Below are 13046 nucleotides of genomic sequence, written 5' to 3'. Positions count from 1 at the left end.
GGTTCCACACCTCAGCAGGCACTTCATCAGCTTCAACAATCCTTTAATACTGTTCAGCAAACTTTATGCAGTTCTAAATTAGTTCTCAATGCTAAACAATGTTTCCAACACTAAATTAAATTAATTGAATTTTCCTTGGTTTGAAGATTGATTTAGTATTGAAATATAAATGCTTCAGAATTTTGACTGATGATTCTCTTTTAAGTCTCACATCAAACAGTTGGTAAAAAAAAAAAAAACTATAACTGAAACTCGGATTTTTCTTTCAAAGGGACTCTTGTCTTTCTTTTGAGGCTAAGAAAAGACTTTTGTCTTCCAATATGTCATCTTATAACATGCATTCACAAAATCTGGTCCTGTTGAAGGTGCCAAGGGTTTGCACTCAGTTGGAGAAAAAAGCTCTAAAGTACGTACGCATGGAATCAGCTCCACAGTGAGCTACATTTGAAGGAACTTGTTTCTCTGAGTTTAAACAAATGCTTAATATTTTAAATAGTCAACGATCGGCATACAAATGTTTCAATGGATGAATTATTTGACAACTCTGTAAGTAGTGAGTACTCTGTAATTGTCTCATTTTGGTATCTGTAGTTCGAGATGTGCACACTTTTTTCTGTTGCAGTCGTTGCAAAGTTCTGTAATACTGTTTTTCTGTGTTCTGTGTTTGTGTGTAGATGTGGCAGTGCTCCTCTGGATCACATCTCCTTAAACCGCCTGGCTAACATGAGAAAGCGATACAGGTATGTTTAAGACTTTTATGCCAGCCATGGTTGTGATCCAGGCGTAACTCCTGATTATTCTGGGGTTAAATGGAATATAAACACATAAGCTTGGTAGCTGTTACCAACTAAACCTTTATACAGTAAATATTTTCCTAAAAAGGAACTTTTATTTTAACCGAGTCAGAGGTTTAGAGTTCTTCTTGTACTAAAGCAGGGCTCTAGACTAACTTTTTGCCATGGGCGCATCGGCACAAAAGTTAGGCGCACTCAAATTTTTCAACCGCATCGCTTAACACCAGAGTTTTACATGTGCACTTTTTTGGGGGGGAAGTTGCAGTCCATACAGACAATATTCATTTCTAAATTATTAACTAACAATCTTGTGCTTAAAGTGCTTTGTCAATATTGTAGAAAATGTTATTGTAGAAAACTTAATCATCATCTTGGCTCCTCTGACGACCTGTTTGCTGCTGCCTGCTGCTGAAAGGCAGTGGGGAGAGGGGACACTTGGGCAGTGCATTTATTGCAGCATATAATGTGTTTTCTGGATACACTGTGCTTTTTCAGCATTCAAAGATTGATGGCACAGTGTCAGAGCACTGCCTATGAATTTCAGACGGATCAGGCCTTAACTTAACACAAAAGTTATCAATAGTTCTTTTCATCGTTTCTTATTACCCACAGCTGGGTATCATCACTGATTTCTATAATCCATTCGATTCCGGTTCTCAAAGTCCTGATTCGATTCAATTTAGCCTCAGACAGTCAGAAATATTATAATTCTGATCATTTATCAGCACTGATACACATGAGACTTCATCAGAATTGTGAACATCACAGCAGATGCCTTTGTGTCAAAGTAACTGAGAATAAAACACAGAAAAACATGAAGGAGATTTTTCTGGTCTGGCTTTTTATAGCAGATAACCTTAAAAATATTCTGCAATATTCTGCAATTTTGCATAATTTTAATAAGTTTACATTTCTTCAATATTGAACAGCAGAAATTAAAAGAAAAAGAAAAGAAAAAGACAGCGGCCGACAGCGCTGTAAACAACGGTAGACTGGTGGGTAATAAGCCAATGAATAATGCAGAAAACAGAGATTTGAGACGGGAAACTGTTCTTGAAGTACAGAGAGAGAGAGAGAGAGCTGTGCATGAAGTGTGATTTTTATCGTGGTGGAAGCAAAACAGCAAAACTCAGAGGGAATTCATGACGATGTTTATCAAATGTGAAGCGTAGTTTGCTGCTTCTTTTGCTGCTGGCTCGGTGAATTTTGGCTGGAGAGAGACAAAATCTGCAGCTCAGAATCAGCGCAAAAAGACGTAAACACAGCGCGGACCCGACGCATCAGAATCGCTGAGCTCCGACAGCGTGTCCGTCTACGTGCTGTCGGGTGAGAAAGCCGAGAAACAGAAAGCTGATTCTGATGCGTCGGGTCTGTGTTTACGTCTTTGTGTGCCTGCTCTCATTTGCTGTTTGGTGGTTGTTGAAATAGTTTTGTGAGCTTTAATCTGAGAATCTGGCGTTTCTGGCAAAACACATTTATATTTAAAAGTCGATTCAGGATTTAATGAATCGAGATCGCTTTATTCAAGCTACTCACCTCCCTCTATCCACCTGCACTTTCAACTGGACCATGGCCAATCAGAGAGGTCGCATTTGCGACCAAATTGGTCGCACTCTAGAGCCCTGTAAAGATTTAAATACAACAGTATAATCATATTTCCACCTAAGGAACCTGGTACTCCGAGTTGTGGGTACATTTTTAAGGAACTAAAAAGTTATATCAGACAATTCTCTTCTCATTTCATCATTATGTTGTATTCATTTTTAAGTGTAAAACTTGTTTCTTTCAACGGAAAAATGAACCAGCAATGTAGCGCTGTCTGTGTTGCTAACATGCTTGTTTTGTTTTTTTTCCCTTTTTTATCAGGAATGGCCTCGGGCCCTCAAAAGAAGGAGAGGCTCAGTACTCTGTGGTGCATTGCACTGGCTACATCAAAGCCTGGCCCCCTGCAGGTAAACAAGAGCACACTCATACATATCATACTTAAACTGAGAGTTCTTGTAAGTGAGATCTGGTGGTGAATGTGGCCTCTGCTGAGCTCTGGATCAAGACTTAAATCTAGTTGTATCTCTGTATCTACAGAGTTCAAACAGTTTCTTGGTGTCTTATGACAAAATAGTTTTTTTTCCTATCAAGTTCATGTTCAAAAACAGTCCAAAGGAAACACTAAATCTTCTCAAGTCTTTGACAGCTGGAGTGGTATTGTACTGTGTCTTTTGGCTGATGGGTTTCCCAGCGGACAGTTGGGTGTTTTTACAATAAGAACAAGCGTGTGTGTCTTAACCTCCCTTACTCACTCTCACTGTAAATGGTAAAAGGTTCTTATGCAGTGCTTTTCTACTTTAGCTTAGCCGTCAAAGTGCTTTATATAACATATCATGTACCTATTCACACTCTGATGAACACATCAGGAGCCGATCAGGGTTCAGTATCTTGCCCAGGAATACTTTGGCATGCAGACTGGAAACAGGATTGGTAGTTCCATCTGTTGGTGAATGAACAAGCGACCTTTTAATTAGCAGATAAGCTGCTCTACCTGGGTGAGTCACAGCCACCCATAATGATGTATACTCAGGAAGATGTGCTATACAGCTCAGCTGGACTGGGTGACAAAATGTTAAACTTAATTATTGCAAAACAGATTTTCTTTGATAGAAATGAGCGATGGCCAATACAAGGTCATATAAAGTCAGTAAAAATCATTCTGTCTGTGTTCTGACAGACAACACAAAAGGCCAATGACAATGAGAGTAGGACTGGGGCAATCCTGTGGTTGGAACAGAGTTAGAGCCACTTCAGGTTAAGTCGATATACATGAAAACATGAGGATCAGCATCATGTCCACAAAGGTTTGGGCTACTGCGGCCATATACAGCAGTATGTTAGGAGCACGAGTGAGATGAGCAATTGCATTACTTATTATGAAACCCTACAAACAGATACTGAGGCTCAAAAGACGAGGAAATTGTTGATCAGAAGGGTCCAAGGAATTCAGTAGTAACATTTACTTACACTGAAACTGGAACTTTATAGCTTCAGTTTATAGCTCTTACCAGAGGTGTGGACTCGAGTCACATGACTTGGACTCGAGTCAGACTCGAGTCATTAATTTTATGACTTTAGACTTGACTTGAAAAAAGGTTGTAAGACTTGTGACTTGACTTGGACTTTTACACCAGTGACTTGGGACTTGAATTGGACTTGAACCTGTTTACTTGAAAAGACTTGATATTTTACCCAAATCTAAAATTTAACATACATATTATATAAAAAGTGCGGACCATTAATTCACTTTATTCATTCATTCATTCTTACCACACTCCGTATGTATGTGAGCGTGGGCTGTAGCACAGCCAATCAAATTAACCAGATTTGAAAAAAACAAGAACAAAAACGCTCGAGCCAAAAATGCTTCCAAGAGTAATTTCTTTCGGTACATAAACTACTGAAGTAGTCAACAAAAAACGAAATGCAATATGCAAAACATGCAAGAAGAGAATCACAGACGGAGATGGAACAACTTCCAACTTTGTCCGACATTTGAAGTTGCATAAAGAACGGTAGGTGGTGCTTTTTTTTTTTTTTTTTTTTTTTTTTTTGCTACGATGAGACAGCTGACCAGTGTTGCCAACTTAGCGACTTTGTCGCTATATTTAGCGAGTTTTCAGACCCCCTAGCGACTTTTTTTCTAAAGAAAGTCGCTAAAAAAAGACGTGAAAGCGCGTATCGCTTTTACTCTCAACAAGCAGCGGGTGCTGTAACGCAGGCAGTTCTTCTTTTACTCTTATGCTGTTTTGTGGATCACAAGGTTTAAAACTACTTATAAACACGCACACACAAAGTAACTCCACCAGAGTGCCTATTTCGGGTCATTTTTGCCGGTCCAAGCCCAGATAAAGGAGCAGGGTTGGAATTGTGACATTAAAAAAAACAATAATTGCTAAAAGAAATTTAATTTGTAGTTCTAAATAAACTCTAAATGCATTTAGGACGTTTTTTACTCACTTTATGTCTCTTCCACGATGTTATTTCTCTCTCCAACAACATAGGTTACAATTATATTAGCATGACCAATTATGCAAATTAGGTGATGACGTCATTTAGCGACTTCTAGCGACTTTTAGGACAACCAATAGCGATTTTCCTTACTGAGGAGTTGGCAACACTGCAGCTGACTTAGCTAACTTCATCTTATTAGCAAATGTTCTTCGGGCTACGTTGATGATACTGTTTGGCTTTAACAGGTATGATATGTTTGTCATGCTATTTTAAATCCGGTTCTGCAAGCGCATCCAAGAATAACATGCAACTTGTTAGCTCAGAATTGTCGGTGAATGGTGAGCAGGGTCCGTTTCAGAAAGTGGGTTCTGTAGCTGTACTCAGTCTCTCTCCGTCTCCTCCCCATCATTAACCCCGTAGATTTAACCCAGTTTAGACTGACAAATATTTATTTTACCATCACATCACAATTCAAAATCACTGTGTTTAATTTGCAATTAGTGTATGGTCGTGTTTAACTTTTGCATGTCTGAGCCAGGGAAAATTATTATTTTTTTGGTTAGAAAATCTGGCCCACCTTAGTGTGTAACTGAGTAGTCCTGCTATACATGGCCTTTTTCTTTTGTCATTTATGTCAATACATCAAATAAAATACTTTGATCTTATATTATTAGCTGTTGTTTATTTGCAAAGGTTATTCTCAACAGGGATGCTAGACAAAAACGCATGCTTTTCTACAGACAGCCTAGCATACGCTCTCCACTTATGAGTGAAAAAAAAGAAAAACACCCCTTCCCTATTGGTGTTAGAGTTTACCATGTCAGCCAATCAAAAAAAATGATAAGGTAACATGTGACATTTGGTTGTTTAGGGAGAAGGGAAGTTTTAGGAGTGACACCCGCGACGGAAAGCGGGCGAGCGAAAGAGAGAGAGAGAGTTTCATATGTGAGACATTAGTGACGTTTAGCGTGTTTGGAGGCTATAGTTAGTTTGTTGTGTAGTTATTGTTTTGTATTGTGTGTCGGTTAGACTGCTGAATTTCATATTTGATCTAAAAAAGCTGTCAAAGGCAGATTCCAGTGTAAACGCTGTCTCCACATAGAAAACTGGACTGATGCACCTCCAGTTGTCAGACCTGCAGGGTTTAGGCCTGTGGTGTTCTCCTCTGTCTTATACTGAACACAAACTACATTTTTGGACTGGCACAAATAATTTGTGTGCCTTCTTATTTGATGCAGCACACCTGATTGTTCTGTAAATAGATTTAAATGGTTATATAAAAACGCCTGAGGCCTTGGCTGCATTTTTAGGTAAATAGTACCATATAACTTTGTTGTTTGCAAAACTTGTGCATAATTTTTAGAAATGTACAATTTCTATTTGCATTTCAAGTTATGAAAATGATTCGTTAAACATGTAAAAAATATAACTTTTTTCTACTCGGATTCTGAATTTTTGTCTGAATTTAGATCAACTGTGCTAATATAGTATACCAAAATGAAAAAATAACTCAAATTTCAGATATTTGAGGTTGTGCTGTAAATAATGATACCAAACAAGGCAAGAAAAACATATTTTAAAAGTGAAATATAGAAGTAAAATCAAAAGTAGTCAAGAACGCCAATTATACCCGGGACCCCAGAGGGTTAAAAAAAGACTTGAAAGGACTTGAAATTCAAAGTTTCGGACTTGGGACTTGACTTGAAAGTTGTCTGTCTTGACTTGCGACTTGACTCTGACTTGCTTGACTTTACTTGAGACTTGACTTGTGACTTGAGGATAAAGACTTGGGACTTACTTGAGACTTGCAAAACAATGACTTGGTCCCACCTCTGGCTCTTACTACTGATTGTGTTTTACAAACAGATGCAGTTCCATCCTTCCACTGTTCACTGTTTACCTGTTCAAGACTTTAAACTTCCAGTTATTTTCAACTGGATAATTCCAAATGGCAAAAAATTAAGAGCAACGGTGATATCACAACAGGCAACAGCCTACTTTTAAAAGTCGGTTGTAAAAGACAGTCAAAAAGTAAGCCTAGTAAACAGCAAAGTAAAACCAGTTAGTAAAACCATTAAGCACAGTCAAAAATGTCAGAGATACAAATGACCTGATTAAAGTAAATGACCCTCATTACCAACTCTCAATCCATAACCATTTCTGTTAGATAGCACTTGCCCAGTGACCGATGGAGGATAGACAGATGAACAAACAGCTGCATCTCATGTAACTACCACACTGAATATGCAGTGAAGCTGCAGATCCATCATCAGATCCATATTTGAGCCTTATTTATGTATTAATTACACTGGAGCATATGTGGACCGCAGCTGAGGGAATATATGAGTTTTGTTTATGTTCTCCTCAGTATAAATTAGAACATTTCTTAACTTTGTTCTGAGGACATACAGATAATCTTTTGAGGTTTTTTTTTTCTTTTTTCATTTGAGCTTTGGGGAAGACTTCCGGCAAAGCGCCGCAGGTCGGATTTGAACCTGGGGCGGCCGCTCTCTGCCATTCAGCATATGGTGGCCCGCTCATCCCAGAGCTAAACTGGCACTTGTTTTTCAACTTCTGAAAGAAAATAAATCATATTTAAATCAAACTTAACTTTGTATCTTTACTTAGGATTAAAAAAAGGAACCTTAAAGCTTGACGGAAATAGTAATTTGATTTAAAAGATGATCATTCTGCCCTAAAGCAGGTTTCTTGCTTGGCAGCTAGCAGAAGAGGTCCACAGTAAACATCCATGTTTACTGTCAGAAGCACTGTAAAACTGTTAATATAGAAATGAAAAAATAAGATGTTACATTTATGATGTGAATGACTTGCTTTTATAAATATCAAGCACTGAGTTATGATCTATCATGGACATTACACACAAACGTATCCTCAAACCTTCACTGATTACTTGCTCCAGGCATCTAGCTCAAATTCGAATGTTACAATGGAAAATGACATAGATGGGCTAACACGTTAGCATGGCAGCCTTTTTTCTCACACATCAAAGTTTCTCACACAAAAGTTTAAATATGCTGTTTATGCTGCTGTGCTTGACTGTGGAAATAATACCCCCACAGGTAAAAGGCTTCTCCTCTTGGAAGACAAAAAAAGTAAAACTGTCAGTTTGAAAGTGCCAAAGTGTATTTAAGTTGGTTCCACTCAGCAGGATGTTATTAAGGGAGACACCATCATGCTTAGCGCTGGAGTCGAGCACTACTCGTACTTGGCCTGGTTTACGCAGATAATAAACTCCAAAGATTGGAAAATACCAGCACTCTTGTTCACCAATGGGTGGTGGGGCTGGTTCAGCATGCCCTGCCTCAAAGATCTTCCCCATAAAGGCAATCATATGTTCTTTCATGTCTGGCCTTGTTTTCAAGCATGTGCTGTAACATCAAAAGACACTTCACCACTTTGGTTCGATTGTTGGGGAGATTGCACCTTGGTTGCCTGAGTTTGCCCACAATCAACCAATCAACCCGATGATGTCACGCTCTGTACTGGCACAAGATGGCACTAGACATGTTTTAAAAACTCTACTTTTAAGCCAGTGGTTCTTAACCTTGTTGGAGGTACCGAACCCCACCAGTTTCATATCCGCATTCACCGAACCCCACCAGTTTCATATCCGCATTCACCGAACCCCTCTTTAGTGAAAAATTAAAAAAAAAAAATTTTTCAAATTCAAGACATAGCTATATTTTTTTACTGGTGCACAAAATGAGCCGTGCATGAACATCACCTTGTTCAAAGAACAAAACCAACACAATGCATGAACTTAAAACAAATTACATACCTGCAAATCAGTGTGACTTCTGCTGTTGCCTTTGAGAGACCAGTTCAGATATGCGTGGCTTAGCCTTGGCAGGTGCCACTCTCATGTCATTTTCACAGAAAAGTCTGTTCCTTTTCTTTGTTTTTATGTCCAGCATCGTCGAAAAGGATTGCTCGCAAAGATATGTTGTAACAAATGGTATAAAAAAATCCAGGGCTTTCTTAGCAATAATTGGATACTTGTCCATTTGTCGACACCAAAACGTTGAGAGCGTTGTTGTTCTGAAGAGTTGCTGTTGAACCTGGCTCTGCTGAATTTCAATGATTTCGTCAAGGTATTCATCATTGACATCTGCTGTCTCAACAGCAAACGTGAACGGCTGTCTCCCCCATGCTGGATATGACTCTCTTGTAGGGAAATATCTGTCGAGAGACTTTGCAAGCTCATCTAAGTGCGTTGCAATTGTTTGCTTCAGTTCCGTGGATACAGAAATATCTCCGATTCCAGACACATCTTCCATCTTACTTACACAGTTGTCCAGAAGGGGGAAGTTTGCGAAGTTGTTGTTCTCTGTTCGTCGTTTCCATAACGTTAGCTTTTTTTGAAAAGCCTTCAGGTGTTCTTCCGCTTCTATGATATTGACTCCACCACCCTGCATCTGCTGATTGAGATGATTGAGAGCTGCGAATATATCAGCCATGTACGCTAAAATGAGAATGAACTCAGGATCTTTGAAGCAATCTGCATGACAGTGTTGGTGCTCTTGCAAAAACAGGGCTAATTCCACACGCATGGCAAAAACACGATTCAGCACCTGTCCCCGGGATAACCACCGAACATTAGAATGGTACAGAAGTACCTCGAATTCAGAGCCCATTTCTTTACACAGCTCACTGAAGATGCGGTGCCTCAGAGCACTATTTCGCACATAGTTCACACATTCCACCACAGTTTTTAATACTTCTGCCATTTTTGGAGGCAAGGTTTTTGTTGCCAGTGCATGCCTGTGCAAAATACAATGAGTCACAATGATGTGTGGTGAATCGGCTTTTACTAGCGCACCAAAACCAGAGTTTCTTCCCAGCATGACTGGAGCTCCGTCCGTACAAACTGCAGAAACCATGTCCCATGAAAGATTGTTGTCTCTGAAGAAGTCATCCACAAGCTTCTTCACATCGGCTGCCTTAGTTGTTGTTGTAAGAGGCTTACAAAATAAAAAATCTTCTTTTATCATGTCATCTTTCACATAGCGCACAAAAACAGTAAGCTGGCTTAGATTAGCAACGTCTGTGCTCTCATTGAGCTGAAGGCTGAATTTTGCCGGGCTTGAAATCAGATCGGTGACTACTTGAGCCAAGATGTCTTTACTCGTGTCTTCTATTCTGTCGCTGACGGTGTCATTTGAAAGAGGAATTTGGGATAATTTACCTTCGGCCGCTGTTCCGAGTATCAGATTTGCCAACACGCAGCAACACTACACATGAGCGGGAGGAGGGAGGTATGGGGTCTTCACACACCCCCGTTCTCTACTAGCCATCGGGGTGGGGGGCTGGGAGGAGGTGTTGGCTGTCCGATTGGCCTCCCTGCTGCTGCGGAGCCTGGGGCGGTCTGCTTGCCTCCACCCCGGGGGAAAGGGTCACATCTCTTGGGTCTGGGTGCCGTTTCCCCCTCTGGGGGCGAGGGTACCTGGACCCAAGGCATAGAGTATGTTTGGGGAGTATGATTGTGTGTACATGTCTATGTATGTCTATCCCTACGTTGGGTGAGTGCTGAGTGTTTGTATATGTGTGCATGAGGGTGGGAAAGCATGTTTATGTCTGTGTGTGCCTGTTTGTCTGTGTCTATATGTCAGGTCGGGTCTTAGACTCCATCTCCTGGTACTCCCAGGCCCTCCAAGTGTGGAGGCCTATCTCCCCTCACCACACTCCCTGCTGGTAACTGATGCCCTCAGGGGTTGGTGCATTGGTGGTTCTTGGTGTCCGGGCTGGGCGCTCAGGTATGCACCAGCTCACTCCCGTGGCTACTTGGCGGGGCCCGGTGCCTGTCGCTCGGTCAGGCCTTTTCCGGGCAAAGGGGCCCTTGGGCCTCCGGCCTCGGGCCTGCAACTCGGTTCACTCTGGCACAGCTGGCTGCCGGCAGAGCCGGCGGGCACGCCGGTGCAGCCCCCTCTGGCTTCTGCTCCGTGGCTACTGGGTGACCCCCTCGTCTGGGGATCCCCTCAGCCCTTCCCAGGAAGGTGGCACGGATGCCCCTCCGGTGGTACTCCTTGGGCTCTCGCACTCTGGGGCCTCTGGATGTCTGGAGCCTGGATCTCCTCCATGCCTGCTTCATGCCCTGGGGGCGGGGCTATGGGCCTCCACACCCTCTAGCAGACCGTTACATGGGGAAACCTTTTGTATACAAGCGCGTTGATCCACACAGGTGTGCACACGGGTGTTCACTGTTCGTAGACATAAACTACACCTTTCTTAGCTGCTACTTCAAAGCACATTGTGCGCTGTCTGTCCTGCGTGCTGCACAACAACTTTCAATATTTAGTATTTACTGCTGTTCACACTCAGCTAGATTAACGTGATGGTGTTGTGTTTAGTATGTTGCTTTGTTTTTGTTTGGTTTTTTTTGCTTGTCTTTTCTTCTTTTTCTCTCAACAGGTGATCCAGGAGATTTTTGATTTTTGATTTTTTCTTTCTCTTTGTCTTTGTAAGTGCCCTTTCTCACTGTCCCTTTTCCCTTCTGCTTTTCTTTTCCTTCCTCTCTTTCTTTCTCCCTTTCCTATCCCCCCGTCATGTCTGTCCCATCTGTAACAACTGAAAATAAAATAAATAATAACAACAAAGTTTGATCAAATGGACCAATGCGGCAATGCCATGATGATCCATTTGGCAAAATAAATCCATTTGGTATCCTTGTTGGTCTTCAGACAACAATTCTGATGGCTTAAGAACCAAATGGGACAGACAAAAAAAAAAAAAAAAAAAAGATTTGCCATCTTTAACGCAGCTGGTTTCACGAGTGTTTCACCAATGGTGTATGGCTTGCCCTGCTTTGCGATCAGGTAAGCAACTTCGTACGATGCTGTGAGGATCGGTTTGCTAACGGGTACAAATCCAAGAGCAGGCAGAGTGGGCCTTTCATCGAATCTGGCTCTCTTCACCTTGAATTCAGCAAGTGTTGTGTTCTTGTATTCCCCGTCTCCGTCTTCAAGAAGTGTTCCTTTAGTTTTGCTGGTGCGAGACTGGAGTTGCTCAACTTGGCATTGCTCAACTTGGCATTGCAAATCATGCAGATAGGACGCTCACTCCCATCACGTTCCGTGATACATGTGAATCCATATTGTACATATTTGTCCGACCACTTTCTTCTTTTGCCCGACATAGTTAGTATGGATTAAAATGTTAAAAAAAATTCACACAAAGTACTACCACGACATTCACATGTTGACTACTGCGCGCGCTACATTCCCTGCAGCACTGATGGGCCAAGCAGTGTAGCATGATCGTCTGCAGCCAGTGATGGCCAGAAGGGGGCGTGTCATCACAAATTTACACGATAATTCGGGTGTGTCTGGACCTCTGCGACCTCCGCGGTGGAGGCTCTGCCGAACCCCTGAGACCGACTCACCGAACCCAGGTTAAGAACCACTGTTTTAAGCACTTCTTTCTTAAATCCACTACAGACAGTGTTACTTCTGTGTCAGTTTTTGAGAGCAGGGCTCCATAGTGTGAACTGGCCTTTATAACATGAAGTGCTTCATGTCGAAACCTTCATTCTAACAGACAGCAAGGGGCAAGTCATCTGGTTTCAAATGAAATCGGACTGTGTAAAAGTGTGAATTTGAAAATTGTCTTTTGTATCCTGACTGTGTAAACGTGGTAAACACTACTGTTATAAGTTAATGGTCTTCCTCATTCACTAATTTCAAGCCTTATTGAATACATCATGAAGTTAATTTTGTACATTATGTTTTCGGATGGACCTTTGTCTGAAGTGCCTACCATATAACCCCGGCTCTCTGAAAACTGCCAAAGATGAAGAAGGAGTGTTAACCATCTCTTTCAAGATTGCTAACTGCAGCTGGGCAAGTGATGTTGTCAACCTGTCTTTAAACTCAGTGTTCCCCTGAGAGGATCCAGTGATAGTCGTAGTTAATATTGCTAAGCTTTAATAGCAGTGGGGAAACAAAAACACAAGCTCGCTTGATGGTTAAAAATAAGGGGCTTCTCCTCAACATGACACACACACACACAACATGTAATAATATAAAGTCTGAAAACAGAAAACCTTTGAGGTGCACGTCTTTCAGATGACTGGTCTTTACATGTACATGGCATTTACGGACCTACCATGAGGGAACTACCACTGGTGATGCCAGAAGGTTTGGGTGCGATGCCAAGTGAGGATTAAAAGAGAACCACTGCTTCTTCACTTCTTGCATCTAGTTTCAAAATACCAAGACAGCAAAAGTCAAAGAGTTC

The 13046-nt window shown here is 41.3% G+C and overlaps 1 protein-coding gene across 5 annotated transcripts in view; it reads left to right on the top strand.

Annotated features, from left to right (window-relative positions):
• The window catches only part of arnt2 (aryl-hydrocarbon receptor nuclear translocator 2), an 89746-nt gene that overhangs the window by 38950 nt on the left and 37750 nt on the right, over window positions 1–13046 (top strand). For all 5 annotated transcript variants that reach the window (XM_039597929.1, XM_039597965.1, XM_039598040.1 and 2 more), the window contains 2 exons: window positions 675–740; window positions 2661–2746. In XM_039597929.1, the coding sequence (XP_039453863.1) occupies window positions 675–740; window positions 2661–2746 (152 nt within the window). The remainder of the gene's footprint in view (window positions 1–674; window positions 741–2660; window positions 2747–13046) is intronic.

The sequence above is a fragment of the Oreochromis aureus genome, linkage group 1 (genome assembly GCF_013358895.1).
Source record: "Oreochromis aureus strain Israel breed Guangdong linkage group 1, ZZ_aureus, whole genome shotgun sequence".
NCBI lineage: Eukaryota > Metazoa > Chordata > Actinopteri > Cichliformes > Cichlidae > Oreochromis > Oreochromis aureus.
The sequence above is the reverse complement of the archived record's forward strand: the minus strand, read 5'-3'. Positions and strand labels throughout refer to the sequence as shown.